Here is a 15346-nt window from a genome sequence, read left to right as displayed (position 1 = left end):
TTATTCGAGTTTGCTTCAGATCCAGATTAGTAGCAAGTTTGTTAGATTCAGATTAGTAGCAGATTCAGTTATGGTTACCCAGGTTTAAAGGGTCCGTTAGAAGGACTATATATAGAGGAGAACCCGGCTACGGTGGTATACTGGTATTCCACCCTCCTCCACAGCCATCGTCACCACCACACCTCCATCATTCTCTCACCATGCGTCCCTGCCTAACCCATACATACCACCACCACCACCCTATCCGCCCCATCCATTCCACTACCAATCTCTGAGATCTCATTTCCTCATTCACCATCACCCATTTCCAGGGGCGGAGAGGCCTAATATTGCTAAGTGTTGCTTGAGCAATACCTTAGCCTAATCACAAGAAATGATCAACAATAAAAAAAATCCTAATGTCTAACCTAATTAACGCTCGTCTGTTCACATGTCTGTCCCGTACTCCCCCTCTGTCGAGTGACGCCGCCAAGCGAGCCGCTGACGAACGGCCACCTGAGCTCTACGTCGAGCCGCCACGACTCTATGGCCTATTTCACGTCCGCTCTAGCCGTCCGACACACGTACGCACTCCCCCTCCGCGCTTCGGCCCACTGCCGAGCCAGTAGCCACCGACGCTCCAGTCCTATCGAGCTCTAGCTAGGGCCGCTGGCCGAGCTCTACTCCGCAGTCGTGCCTCTTCCTACGCCCAGGCTGAGCTTGTCTCGGCTCATGTTGCTTCCAGCTAGCCACATAGGTCGTGCTCCACCAACGCCCAGGCGTTGCTTCCGGCCAACCACATAGATCGTGCTGCACCAACGCCCAGGCCTAGGCATCTAGCTCCGCCAACTTTGGTCGTGTCCCACCGTCTGTGCCTTTGCACCACAGTCCATTTACGTCTGCACCACAGTCCATTTACGTCTGCACCAAGCTCTACAACTCTACTGCTCCGCACGTTGATCAAACATAGGCAAAGAAGGTAATTTTCCACATTTATCACTTATTTTGTAGATATAAATTACTTTAAACTATACTATAAATTTTCTTTTGTCATCGCTGCACTCCCCACTAGACCAACCATAGCACGCCGTTCCCCACTACCATGAGCTGCCTTTTCCCACATTCGACGGCAAGGAAGATCCCTTGGGCTGGTTGAACAGATGTGACATATTTTATATTCATAGACAACAGCGTAATAACTATTCGATCTGTGCTCCTTTCATTGACGATTCATCACACAAATGAGATGTTCTATTGCAATACTTGCTATTAGGGTTAACAATGATTTTTTTACTGGAGGATATAATTTCTGATTAAAGAATAAACAAGCTGTCACATAGTGCTGAAACTGAAGCAAAAGTAAAAGTACAGATTATTGTGGACATAATTCCTCTTATGCATGACTATTCTGATCATAATTAGACTTATCCATGAGAGACTCTGAGCTAAGTAGGTGACCAACTAGATCAGTTCCTATTCTATCGTGCAATCCTAACCTGTAAACAAAAATTATAACTAACCCACCACAAGGCAAATAAGCAAACAAAAACACACTATAATACTAAATAATCGAACAACATCCAGACCTTCAGTGCAAGGCAAGCAAGCTATCCTGCATGAGCTATTGAAACTAAATCATCAAAGGGATCCTAATCATTACGGATGCAAGCAGTCCTGCCTGCAGGCAACCTGCGGGCCACCAATCCAGCCACTGACAGAAATTGCAAACCCTGCAATGCAAGAGTCCGCTTTTAATGCCGCAATCACCTGCCAGGTAGCAAGAAGGCATGTATGTGCTTGCATCCCTATCAATCCTTATCTCAATACAACAGTAAATGAAGTTTGCAGAACATTCTAAAAGCAATTCTCCCACCTAAAATGTCAGTAACACATAGATTCCTTTTTCTTAAAGTGAGATAGTGCCCGATGCTTATACTAAAATAACAATACATGAGGCTACAGTAAGACAATCAAAGGATTCAAAACAATCTGCATCATTCAGATGTGCTTTCAGTAATTCTAATTCTAATATGAAAACCATACAAATGCATATGCATATGATGCCTAAGGGATCTTACCTAACTGTCTAGCAGTCAGAACGACAACTATGTGGTCTGTATTCTCTCCCAAAATTCATCCCCTAATTTTTAGTTTCATGTTGCCTTCATCTCGTACAAATTTCACAAAACAAAAGGCCAAACACAATCACATTCTCCTATATCTCACACACCTGTTATGGGTCCTCTTCGCTACTGAGTTCCGACCTAATCCCAAGCCTCCGATGCTTCCATGGCGACGCCACGCTACCTCCTGCTTCTCTTCGACACCCTTGCCGCCCTCACCCTCGCCTTCGTTCTCTTGCAGGTAGTTAAGTAGCTAGTGGATGCACTTCGTTCTCTTGCAGGACGAGCTGCGACGAAGCTTCGAAATCTTTTGGAAACCAACCTTTAGTCACATTTTTCCTTGGTCTCCTTTTTCTGCATTGTCAATAATAAATAAAAGAATTAGAACACAAATTTATTCAATAAACTACTAGGATTATCAAGTACATACCTTTTCTTTGTTCCATTGAAAGGACATTTATAGCTTGCTTTCCTGTGGCCAAATTCACCACAGTTTGGACACTTAAACCTCCCACGAATCATTTTCTTACTTGTGACATTTTCATTTTCATTGGCTTTCTTACCACTTCCTCCTTCTACGCACCCTTTAATCTTGTTTTTTCTTTGACGACCATCGCCCCGCATTCCAATTGGTGCACCCACCTCCTTTGCAAATGGCACTCTTGGCCAAAAAGATTTGTCACCAATTGGCTCTACTACCCTTGAGTACACCTTCACGAACTTCTCCACTGAGTAGTAGTCATCCACAAAATCCTCTATTCGAACATCTTTAAATTGTTGTGTTGTTGTTAAACAAAGTGCGTGATGACATGGTTTCCCTGTATGCTGCCATTCGTTGCATGAACATTGTCTCAACCCAACATTCACTATGTGCTTAGAATGCACATGATTATTATCCCTCACCTCTGCAACATAATTGTCGACTTTCTTCACTGTCAAGTGTCCTAAACCTATAGTCCTGGCATGAAGGATATGAACCACAGATGGCAGTATCCGACCTTGCAGTCTCTGTCCTATCCTCCTCCTTCTGTGAAACAACTCCATGATTTCCTCCCTGATCTTGTCTGCCAACTCACAAACTGGTAGATCTTTCCAATCTTTAATCCAATTGTTGAACACCTCTGCTATGTTGTTGGTAACATAGTCACACTTGATGGCTGTATTAAAACCACTACGGTACCACAAACTGTCATGATGCTCAACTAACCAACGGGATACTTTGGGAATTTCTTGGACACTAGAAAAGTAATGGTCGAACACCTCTCTCCTATAGGCTCTGGCTGCAGGATACATGTGCTCGGACCCAGCAAATTGCTTGACATAGTTCTGCATGAGATTTCTGAAACATTCCCTCTTTTCAGCTTGTGGGAATACATTGTTCATAACATTTTTTAGCCCTTTACAAGCATCTGAACATAAAGCAAGTAGAGGGAGATCTCCCACAACCTTATACAATTGCTGAAAGAACCATGTCCAGTTTTCTGTTGTTTCTGCCTCAAAGAATCCATAAGCAACAGGGTACATCCAATCATGTCCGTCAACACCTATGGCACAACAGAGGTGACCATTCCATCTTCCATTAAGAGCAGTTGAGCCAACACTAAGATAAGGTCTGCAACCCTCTTTGAAACCACTAATGCAAGGACCAAGTGCACAAAAAAACTTGCTGAAAAAAGGTCGGGCCTCATCCATTTTGACATCCAACTCAATAATACTGTCTGGTGACTTCTGCATAACTGCTGCTCTCCATGACCATAGAAGTTGAAAACTCTCTTCCCAACTGCCAAACAGCTGCTTTAGAGCTTTCTTTTTCCCATGCCATACAGTGTCATATGTAATAGTGCATCCAAATGTATCTTGCAATGTACTTTGTAATTCCTTAGCACCCATATGAGGTTTCTTCATGAGTAGTGGAAGAGCCCTTGCCGCGACCCAAGCACCAGTCGGTGTCGTCGTCTTGTGTCTCCCACTCGAAGCACAAGTGTGCTCATCGTTTAACACAATAACCTACATAATTTGGACAAGAAGTGTTTTGTCATTTGTCGTACAATAGAATAATTTGTAAAACTTATGAAAGATGGACTTTGGCAATACTTGAATAGTGGATGAGCCTTTCATCTCCGATCTTGCATGTATTCTCCAAGGACAATCAGGACCTTTACAATACCCTCTGAATCTAATCTTACTGGTAGCCTCAATGCCCAGCTCAAATTCTTTATTTATGGCGTACTGTCTGATTGCAAGTCTAAATTGCTCCATTGAGGCATACAAGCTACCAGGCTCCATTACCGGATTGTTCATATCATATACTACCCTTGTCTCATCTAGTACAAAATCAGAACAAGGCATGGCCGCTGAAGCTTCATCGTCAAATTCTTTCCTATTATTTCCAACACAACAAGTATTGCCAGCATCTTCACTTTGCTTTAATTCCCTCTCATCATCATTATGCAATCCGAGCTGCATATAAATCGCTTGCTCACTAGCAACATCCTGTCTACCTTCCTCATTCCACCTATCTTCTACTTCTATTGAATCCCAATCGATCCAATGAGTTGAATGCAAATTTGCCTAAGAAGTAAACAATATTTGCCTTTATAACTTACTATAATCATAAGTAAACAAGTGAACTAAATACGATAAAAAAGTATACTCACCGAGCTAGCGAATGCGTCGGGATCATCCTGGCCGATGGATGCCAATGCCCATTCTTGTTCATGGCCAAGCAACGCATTTGTATCATCAACGGTGGACGTGTGCCGGCCAGCCAAGGCCGCAGGAGTCCTGACATCTGGCGACAAGGGTGCACCCACCCCATCCATAACCTGTAAGCTCTAGTGTTGTATTTTAGCACAGATTAAAATGAGCATGAAATACGAAAACCAAAAGTTTTTGTGATGACCACCTGGCCGTGGGAAGGGGATTTCCACTCCTGCGTGAGATTTCCAGCGACGGTGAGGTCACTGCGGCGATGAGCCGAGGACGTCACCAGGTGAGTCAGTTAGGTAAGTGGACTTCGATATTGGTATTTGGTTGTATTATTCTTGTTATTCGTTCTCAATCACCAAGTACAAGTATTTATAGGAGTGATTCTCCCTTACAAGGTCGATTAACAGGCCCTAATCCTAGCTCACTGACAACTAATCTTTCTGACAGTTAACTAATAGCTTATTAACAGCTCACTGACAGCTCATTAATCCCTGACACATAGATCCCCAAAGCACATGCATTACCTAGGCTTCTGACATCTTCCCCTCGCCTGGAGTTTGATAGTCCCAATCAAAAGCAGTAGGAAACCTGGTCTTGAGCACATCATAGTCCTCCCATGTAGTCACTGCATCAGCAAAATGAGACCACAACACCTTCACTTGGACAACTGGATGATTGCCACGACGCACCAACCTCCTTTCCAGTATCTTCATAGGTTTCACATCCACTCCAGACAAGTCCACAATCTGAGACAAGTCTGAATACACAGGAGTAGGAGTAAAAGCCTTGAGTTGTGAAACATGGAACACTGGGTGAATTTGGGAGGAAGGTGGAAGTTCCCGTTTGTAAGCCACCAATCCAATCTTCTGAAGAATCTTGAAAGGACCAAAATATTTCAAAGCCAATTTAGGGCAAGGTCGACTAATAACTGTAGTTCGCACATATGGCTGAAGTTTTACCAACACAAATTCACCAACTTGGAATTCTCTATCAGTCCACTTCTTGCCAGCCTGTATTTTCATTCTGTTCTGGGCAGAAGCCAACTTTTGCTTAAGTAAAGCAGCATAAGCTTGCCTTTCAGCCAACCACTCCTCCACCAACTGATCCCCTTCTTTGGCCACCCCAGGAGAAGCAGCAAACACAGGTTCATACCCATATAAAGCTTTGAAAGGTGAACACTTCAGAGCTGAATGGTATGAGGAATTGTACCAGAATTCAGCTAAAGGAAGCCACTTCTTCCACCGTGTTGGAGAATCAGAAATTGCACACCACAAATACATCTCTAAACACTGATCAACTATGTCACTTTGGCCATCAAACTAAGGATGATAAGCTGTGGTAAGAGCTAATTTGGTGTTGAGTGAGGAAAAGAGAGCCTTCCAAAAATTGCTAGTGAACATCTTATCTACCAGAGACCTGGGTGTACCATGCAACTTCACAATATTGTCCAAAAACACTTGAGCCACTTTGGTTGCAGTAAAGGGATGTTTGAGTGGAAAAAATGTGCATACTTAGAAATTCTGTCCACCACAACTAGAATAGAGTTATACCCTTCTTATTTGGGTAATCCTTCAATAAAATCCATTGTTAGATCTTGACATGCACCTTGAGGGATTGGCAAGGGATGAAGAAGAGCTGGGGTGTGAATCCTCTCTACCTTAGCCTGCTGACACACTGCACATTGCTTAATAAAGCACACTACATCAGCCTTCATGCCTTTCCACCGAAACAACCTTCTCACTCTGTGATAGGTGGCATGTCCCCCAGAATGCCCCCCCCCCACAATACTATTATGTAAGGCATCAATGATTTTAGTCCTCAAGGTAGAATTGTTAGGCACCCATATCTTGTGGCCCAGTCACATTGCATTGGACTAAACTGCCTAAGCCACTCATAGCCCAAAATGACATCAAATGCACTCAAGGGTAGGACTCTCACATCAGTACAAAATGAAAAACCCTGAGAGCACCATTCCACTCCTCTTACCATTCTATCACACACCATAGTTTCACCATTAGCCACCTTCACCTTAACTGGAGAACAGACCACCTCTACTAACCCCAACTGATGCACCATGTGAGCACTGATGAAATTTGATGAACTTCCTGAGTCAATCAACATCACTAAAGTCTGTTTGCTCACAGTTGCATTTAACACCATGTTGTTCTCATTATCCTTACCAACCATAGCTTGCAAGGACACTTTGCAACATATCTCTTCCTTCTCATCCTCCTGCTCCAATTGTCGTAGAACTTCATCAGTTAACACTGTGGAATCTTCTTCAGTAACTACCACATTTAGTTGCGTTGTCCCCTCTTGGTACATTTAGCAAGATGACCAGGTTTGAACTTATCTCCACAAGCATAGCACAACCCATTTAGTTTTCTAAACTCCCTCATTTGTCTTTCTTTGGATAAATCAGCACCTCCTGTTTGAGCCCTTCCTTCACCTCTAACTCCAGTATTCAACATTCTGCCTCCCACATATGGCCTTGTTACCTTCATCTTACCCCTCTCTAGCACCTCTTGTTGGGTTTGGGCCAATAGAATGGCTCTATCCACTGTTGAAGGCAGTTGTACCTCTACCACACTTTATATTTCAAATTTGAGGCCCCTAACAAATTGGGTCACAAAATATGTTTCATCAAACTGTGGGTTGTAAACTGTGACACCATATCTGGCTTGCTCAAACTCTAAAATATAGGCAGCAAGACTTTCAGTTTGTTTGAGCGACATCAATCTCCTTAATCCTTTGGATATGCGGTAGCCCCAAACTTAGCTGTTACTGCCCCCTCAAACTCCTCAAACTCCTGCCAACCTCCAATTCCGTTTCTCAATTTGTAACTCTTTCACCACTGAGGTGTTATGCCTTCCAAATTCAGAGGCCACAGAAACCCAGATAGACTCAGGCACACGGTAGATTGTGAAATACTCTCTGCACTAGTCCAACCATACAACAGGATCGCCCTCCAAGAATTTTGGAAAGGGTAGTTTGGGTATTGCTTGATTACCTGAATCAGCAGACTGACGAGGATCACCTCTCATGCCTCGTTGTTGGTTCCCACGACCACGATCCTGATCACCACGAGACTGTTGTTGATTCCTTCGAACATCTCCACCATGTTCTTGAGTAGAGGTCGATGTTTCGCCCAACTCTCTTCCCATCTGCTCCAACCTCAACTGAGACACTTCTCGTCCTGTTTCCTCCAATTTCCAGTACAGATCATTCCTCTCAACAGTGGCTTGTTCCGCTACCATTGCCGCTAGCTCTGACTGCATCAATAACTGCTACTGGACTGTCATGTGCGGGCGCACATATAGGCGCCGTCGTGACGCACGCCGCGCTGCAGAGTGCGCTGAACGCGCACAGGAGGAGGCCACAACCAGTGGATAGATTTAGAAATAAAGATAAGGCTAGAGAATAAGATTGAGATGAGAGAATCGTGGAGAGTTAGTTGGCAGCAGATAAGTCCAAGAAAATAGGAGTTAGTTGAGAGTTTATAGGAGAAGTTGGTTAGCCATAGGGCTATTTATAAGCCACATGGCAGCAGGGAATAAAGCAAGCAAGATTATTATTTCCTAATCTCTCTCTCTAAAACAAGCCGACGGTTGAGGGGAAAAACCTCACCGGCGACGACAGACCGTGGCTACGAACTCCGTAGTCAGGGGCCAGCTACCCTAGGTCGGGAGGTCCTTGACAACCTGGTATCGCGATCCAGTCGTTCCTCGACTTCTTCCACCCAGCCGCAATCCCAGCCAAGCCCACCAACCTTGCCGCCTTACGCCGACACCACCTCTACCATGGCCGAGCCAACCACCTCTGATTTGGCCAAGATAATCGAGACCCTGACATCAACGGTCGCCGCCCTCCAATCCTCTGTCGCCGAGCTCCAGAGGGGAAAGACCTCGTCGGGCGGCCATGGGACCAATGATGGGCAGCACCACAATGATCGACCGCCGCGCTTTCAAAAGATGGATTTCCCCCGCTACGATGGGAAATCTGATCCACTGATTTTCACCAGTCTGTGCGAATCGTATTTCCATCAGCAGCGCATCATGGAGGAGGAGAAGGTATGGATGGCCTCCTACAACCTTGAGGAGGGCGCACAGATGTGGTACCTTATGGTCCAGGAGGACGAGGGCACACCTTCCTGGCGCCGCTTCACGGAGCTGCTGCACCTTCGGTACGGGCCGCCCCTGCGTTCCGCGCCGTTGGCCGAACTAGCGGAGTGTAGGCGCACCGGTACGGTTGCCGAGTACCAGGACCGGTTCTAGGCCCTGCTTCCTCGCGCGGGACCACTCCAGGAGGCGCAGCGGGTACAGCTCTCCGTCGGCGGACTCCAGCCGCCACTCAGCATCGACGTCAGGATCCAGAATCCTCAGACGTTGGTTGTCGCCATGAGTCTGGCGCGCCAATTCGAGTTGCGCGAGCAATTCGTCGCCCCGGCCGCGCGCGCTCCTGGGCGTCCTCTACTGCCGGCCCCTGCCGCCCGGCTGGCCCTACCCGCGCCGCCAGGAGCCAAACCGGCTGCGCCGGGGACCATTACCGTCGAAGGCCGCACCATCAAGCGCCTCTCACAGGCAGAACAAGAAGAGCGCCGCCGCCTTGGCCTCTGCTACAATTGTGACGACAAATTCACAAGGGGCCACAATCGCATCTGTAAGCGGCTGTTCTTACTGGAGGGCCTTGAGGAGGAAGATGAGGCTGTCGAGGATGTCGGGACTGAGGAGACCCCGGTATTCTCCCTCCAAGCTCTTGCGGGCGTGGCGCTCACCGACACGATGCAGCTGCAGGTCACGCTGGGGGCCACCTCCCTCGTCGCCATGCTGGATTCGGGCAGCACCCACAACTTCATATCAGAAGTCGCGGCTGCACGCACGGGCCTGCCCCTCGAACACCGGCCACGCCTCACGGCAATGGTCGCGAATGGGGAGCGCGTCGCGTGTGTGGGCGTCATCCGCAACGCACCACTGGACATCGGCGGCCACTGCTTCCCTGCTGACCTATACGTCATGCCTTTGGCGGGCTACGACGTGGTCCTGGGCACCCGATGGCTGGCAGCGCTGGGACCGATCATGTGGGATTTCAGCAACCACGCGATCTCCTTCACCTTCCAGGGCAGGGCGTTCTGCTGGCAGGGGCTCGCGACCTACCGACCGGCTGCTGTCAGCACAACCACCGCCACCAGTACGCTCCTCGACGAGCTCTTGGCGGACTTCGACGACGTTTTCAGCGAGCCTCGCGGCCTACCTCCCCCACGCAGTCGGGACCACAGCATCACCCTGGTGCTGGACTTTGTGGAGGCGCTACCCCGCGTGAATGGGAAGATGGTGATCCTATCCGTGGTTGACCGCTTCAGCAAGTACTGCCACTTCATTCCACTCGCGCACTCGTACACGGCAGAGACGGTGGCACAGGCATTCTTCACCGACATTGTGCGCCTCCACGGTGTTCCGCAGTCCATCGTCTCCGACCGCGACCCCGTATTCACCTCGACGTTCTGGCAGGAGCTCATGAGGCTTATGGGTACTAAGCTTCACATGACGTCCGCTTTTCATCCCCAGTCGGACGGCCAGACGGAAGCCGCCAACCGAGTCATAGTGATGTACCTGCGCTGCTTCACTGGAGATCGCCCCCGCCAATGGCTGCGCTGGTTGCCGTGGGCTGAGTACACCTACAACACCGTGTACCAGACTTCGCTTCGGGACACACCGTTTCGAGTGGTGTATGGCCGGAGAGCCACCTTCCATCCGCTCTTATGAGCTGGGGGAGACGAGGGTGGCAGCCGTCGCCCGGGACATGGAGGCTCGGGAGGCCTTCCTGGAGGAGGTCCGGTACCGCCTAGAGCAGGCCCAGGCGACCCAGAAGCTTCACTACGATCGGCACCACCGTCAAGTCTCCTACCAGCCAGGGGATTGGGCCCTCCTTCGTCTTCGGCAGCGGGCAGCTTCTTCAATGCCCAGGACCACCACGGGCAAGCTCAAGCCTCGCTTTGTGGGGCCCTACCGCGTCGTCGAGCTCATCAACGACGTCGCCGTTCGCCTGGCCTTGCCGCCAGGGGCGCGCCTCCATGATGTGTTCCACGTGGGTGTCCTCAAGAAGTTTGTCGGCGTTCCACCAGCGTCCCCGCCTGCCTTACCAATCATCCACAACGGCGTCGTGGTCCCTGAGCCGATGCAGGTTACTCAGGCACGCTTGGCGCGAGGCGTGCGTCAAGTTCTCGTCCACTGGAGGGGCGAACCGGCCGAGTCTGCTTCCTGGGAAGACCTCGACGAATTCCGCAGCAAGTACGCAGACTTTCAGCTCGAGGACGAGCTGGGTCTCGAGGGGGGGAGAGATGTCATGTGCGGGCGCACATATAGGCGCCGCCGTGACGCACGCCGCGCTGCAGAGCGCGCTGAACGCGCACAGGAGGAGGCCACAACCAGTGGATAGATTTAGAAATAAAGATAAGGCTAGAGAATAAGATTGAGATGAGAGAATTGTGGAGAGTTAGTTGGCAGCAGATAAGTCCAAGAAAATAGGAGTTAGTTGAGAGTTTATAGGAGAAGTTGGTTAGCCATAGGGCTATTTATAAGCCACATGGCAGCAGGGAATAAAGCAAGGAAGATTATTATTTCCTAATCTCTCTCTCTAAAACAAGCCGACGGTTGAGGGGAAAAACCTCACCGGCGACGACGGACCGTGGCTACGAACTCCGTAGTCAGGGGCCAGCTACCCTAGGTCGGGAGGTCCTTGACATGGACTCTCTCCACCTCCTTCAGTCTTTCAGTCACAAACTCCATAGACTCAAACATACAGTCCCAATTCCCTTGCACTGCTCGATCTCTCATCCCTGGCTTCCAGTAGAAACCGGGTCTGCACGGATGGTTTTGCAGAGGGAGCCGTTGCGTCTTCTCTTCAACGATCGCCGGCTCCGATGGCTTTGATACCAGATGTGATGACCCCCTGGCCGTGGGAAGGGGATTTCCACTACAGCGTGAGATTTCCAGCGACGGTGAGGTCACTGCAGCGATGAGCCGAGACGTCACCAGGTGAGTCAGTTAGGCAAGTGGACTTCGATTTTGGTATTTGGTTGTATTATTTCTGTTATTCCTTCTCAATCACCAAGTACAGGTATTTATAGGAGTGATTCTCCCTTACAAGGCCGATTAACAAGCCCTAATCCCAGCTCACTGACAGCTCATAGATCCCCAAACCACATGCATTACCTAGGCTTCTGACAGTTTCAAAATTTGCAGGGGACGAAGCCAGGCGATGGTGTGGAACAAGAAGCCCAGGGACGCAAGCGAGGCAGCGAAGGAGATTTCCCGGCGAGGAAGAAGACGGCTCCTTGCCAGCAAGCAAACGTCAAAACAGTCAGGCGCGCGTCGGTGTCCGCGAGGAGGATGATAAGGGAGCTAGGCGGGTGGGCGCTGGGGCATGCGAGTCGTATGTGTTGTGCTTACCAGTAGACAAAGCCGGCAAGGCGATGAACCCGTGACTGGATCGGCAGGATCTGGACGGGCGGCGGACTCGCCGGGGCCTCTCTCTCCTCTGGGATCTGGAAGGGCACCTGATTTTGACAGCCCCAACCTCGGTGGAATGTGCCCCCTCCGCCTGCACGTCGACGGGGAAAGAGATCAGTTGGTGTGGCTTGGTGCTGCGCAAATCGAGAACGTTTCGTGTGGCAAAGTTCCAGTTATTTCGTCTGTGGTGGTTACATCTGATCACGGGCTCAGAGCATCTCCAGAAGAACCCTTAAACCAACCTGAAAATCGATATTAGGAAAAAATCCTTTTTTTCTGATCCAACAGACGCCTCTTCTTCACCCCAAAATATTGGCGACCCGCATCGAGCTCCTCCCTTGCCTTATATTTTCGCGTGCACCTTTCTTCCCCAATCTGGGCACCCGCGCGCGTTTTTTCCTGCTGCGTACGTTGTTTTGGTGGCGGAGGTAGGAAGCGGTGGTGGCAGAGGGAGAGATTCGGCTACGTTGGAGCCTGGAGGTGGAGGGCATGTCGGTGGCTGAGATGTATTCCTGCCGCTACAAATCTGTCAGCCTAATCACGCTGTCACTGCCAGGCCTTGCGGGAGGTGGTCTGCATCGGCGACAGCCTTCCGCAGTGGCGCAGCAGTGGAGGCCCTTGCGACATACTATCCAAGTTGCCAGATTTGAGTCTGATCCAGTTGCATCCTCCTATGGAGGCAGTGATGGTCGTCATGTTTTGTTCGATCTTCCAGCAAACAGTATGCTAGTTGAACCGTACTTTCAAGAAATGTACTTGCAGTTCATGTAATCTGACATTCTTTGATTTTTTTCCTTTTTATCCTGTCGACATTCTGTCATTTGAGTTTGGAATTACATTATCTTCAGTTACTAGGTTGGTGGCAGCTGTTGTTCAGCAGTACTAGGGAGCAAGATGGTCCAGCTAGTAGCAGGTTCTACCTGTTTTGTTCTTGCAAGTGGCACTGCTACCTTGAGCATGTTTATGGGTTCGTTTACCTTGTTTTTATCTTCTTTCACTATATTACTCTTTATGATTCTGACATGTGTTTTTGTTTCTCAGTTTTTTTTGCATTCATCAAATTCTGGGTGGAGGCCGACATTCCTTCATCATTTTGGAACTTGAAGTTGCTGTGTTTCATAGAGTTTGAATGCATTCATCAGTTTCTGGGTCTGAGTACTGTTAGATTTCATTTGTCTCACATAATTAGAAACTGTTAGCTAGTGTCGATATTTCATTTACCTAGTGTATCAAAAACTTGTGTCTCAGATTATCCTGGTTTTTATTCCTTTGTTTGCATCAAAAGCTTTAGCTGATTATCCTGAGTGTTTATTCGTCTGTTTGTACTGAGATACTGAAACATATGATGCCTGAATCCTGAACTCGTGTTTCTCATGTATGCTGACCCAGTTTTCATTTTTTGGGGAACTGCTGGAGTAAAATTGTATTTGGCCGCTAATAAGTTTTTGTCTGCCGCTAATAATCAGGTTTTGGGGAAAAAAATTAGTTTCCTTTTGGAGATGCTCTCATAGGCCACTCGATCCATCTGATCCGATCAATACATGGGATAAGTATGATTGTATGAACTATAGTTTTTGACGCACAACAATTTATGAATCAAATATGGATCTTGATTTTTTAACCTGATCCCACCTAAAAAAATCCAACTCAAAACAAAAAACCAACCCAACCCAAAAATCCAACATGACACATCAAACAGGAAGATATGGACCACGTTGACCCGACCCAATACTAGGCACGTGTTGAATATGGATCGTGTTAAATGAACTACGATCCGATTCAAACTTGATCTAACCCGACTTTTGAACAGGTCTAGTAGTGCTGTCATTGAAGCTTCATCTCCTTCAAAGAAGTAAAGGTTCCTTAGATATATGTTATTATAAAAATCGAGTATTCTAAAGATGTTACTATAATTTATGATACACATTGATTGTCATTATTCATTAATCGATAAAAAAAGGTTTGTGCCATTATCTACATTCACGCGTATAAGATTCGTCTGAGAAGACGAAAATGGCCATAGACTTCATTCTACCTCAAGTCTCTATCGCACGGTCACACTGATTTCCTCTAATCTTTTTGTCCCCAATAGCTGACGCACTGGCCTCGTATCCAGCACGGGGTTGACATGGAACACGCTCAACAGGGAGAGAGAAGAGCAGTGAGGAAGAAGGGTAAAAGGGACAATACTAATGTAGAGTACACGTGTGATCATAGATAATGGTTGGGACCAAAATTTTTATCGAATAATGACAAACATCGGGTATCATGGATTATAATGACATCTTTAAATTACTCAATTTTTATAATAACATATATCTAAAAACCCAGAAGAAATGTATGGTGCATGGAGAGAAATGGGAACAAGGCGATACTATTTTGAAATATTTTAAATGGCAAAGGTGTTTCCGATTCAGGAGTGAGCATGGAAGATATGACAGAAAAAGAGATGAAATAATATCCATTTTACTATTGAGTTCATTGACATTGACATTGTTATATCATATATGCTTATGATCTATGGATCGTGTATGTCTATGGTTTGTAGATATAATGATAAAATTTTGAATCACTGATAATAATAACAAAATAACAAATTGAACGACGAAGATGGGTACCATAAACAGGAATAACCCACGTGTGTTGAGTAAGAATTTGGTAACTCTTGTTGGCTCTATTCTAGTCTCGACCCAATTGGCTTGTTGGTAAGGTTATCGGTGGGGCAAAATACTGTACCCACTGATAATAATAGCAAAATAAAAAATTAGGCGATGAAGATGATGCCAAAATGGGAAGAGTCCACACGTGTTGAGTAAGAATTTGGTAGCGCTTATTGGCTCTGTTCTAGGCTCAACCTAGTTGGCTTGCTGGTAAGGTTCTTAGGGTGGCAAAATTCTGAAACCACTAATAATAATGGTAAAATAACCAATCAGGTAACATAGATGATGCCAAAAATGGGAAGAGCCCACGCGTGCTGAGTAAGAATTTGGTAACACTTGTTGACTCTATTCTAGGCTCAACCCAATT

At 47.3% G+C, this 15346-nt stretch overlaps 1 protein-coding gene and 2 long non-coding RNA genes across 4 annotated transcripts; 1 reads left to right on the top strand and 2 right to left on the bottom strand.

The window, feature by feature from the left end:
* Window positions 1-1909: 1909 nt before the first annotated feature.
* LOC103643021 (uncharacterized) lies at window positions 1910-5099 on the bottom strand. Its single transcript, XM_020543364.3, has 5 exons — window positions 5008-5099; window positions 4760-4936; window positions 4197-4673; window positions 2533-4109; window positions 1910-2456 (listed from the first exon to the last, which is right to left on the bottom strand). Exons 2-5 carry the CDS (start codon window positions 4922-4924, stop codon window positions 2348-2350), a joined length of 2328 nt encoding a protein of 775 aa, XP_020398953.1. The 5' UTR covers window positions 4925-4936; window positions 5008-5099; the 3' UTR covers window positions 1910-2347.
* Window positions 5100-10710: 5611 nt separating this feature from the next.
* On the top strand, window positions 10711-13697 carry LOC109942005 (uncharacterized). 2 transcript variants are annotated; one of them, XR_004852278.1, is made up of 3 exons: window positions 11582-11845; window positions 12053-13286; window positions 13361-13697. It is a non-coding gene; the product is annotated as an uncharacterized lncRNA (long non-coding RNA). The 2 variants fall into 2 exon arrangements; XR_004852277.1 differs by having other exon boundaries at window positions 10711-11845; window positions 12053-13693.
* On the bottom strand, window positions 11874-12978 carry LOC118473185 (uncharacterized). The gene is made up of 3 exons (XR_004852276.1): window positions 12562-12978; window positions 12260-12410; window positions 11874-12143 (listed from the first exon to the last, which is right to left on the bottom strand). It is a non-coding gene; the product is annotated as an uncharacterized lncRNA (long non-coding RNA).
* Window positions 13698-15346: the final 1649 nt, after the last annotated feature.

The sequence above is a fragment of the Zea mays genome, chromosome 8 (genome assembly GCF_902167145.1).
Source record: "Zea mays cultivar B73 chromosome 8, Zm-B73-REFERENCE-NAM-5.0, whole genome shotgun sequence".
NCBI lineage: Eukaryota > Viridiplantae > Streptophyta > Magnoliopsida > Poales > Poaceae > Zea > Zea mays.
The sequence above is the reverse complement of the archived record's forward strand: the minus strand, read 5'-3'. Positions and strand labels throughout refer to the sequence as shown.

Excerpts from the sequence above, each read along its gene's own strand:
- LOC103643021 (XM_020543364.3), bottom strand. The coding sequence starts at position 4,924 with ATGGATGGGGTGGGTGCACCCTTGTCGCCAGATGTCAGGACTCCTGCG. Across the intron at positions 4,674-4,759 it reads CCGACGCATTCGCTAGCTCG|GCAAATTTGCATTCAACTCA; the intron begins GTGAGTATACTT and ends TTTACTTCTTAG. Across the intron at positions 4,110-4,196 it reads AAGGCTCATCCACTATTCAA|GTTATTGTGTTAAACGATGA; the intron begins GTATTGCCAAAG and ends CAAATTATGTAG.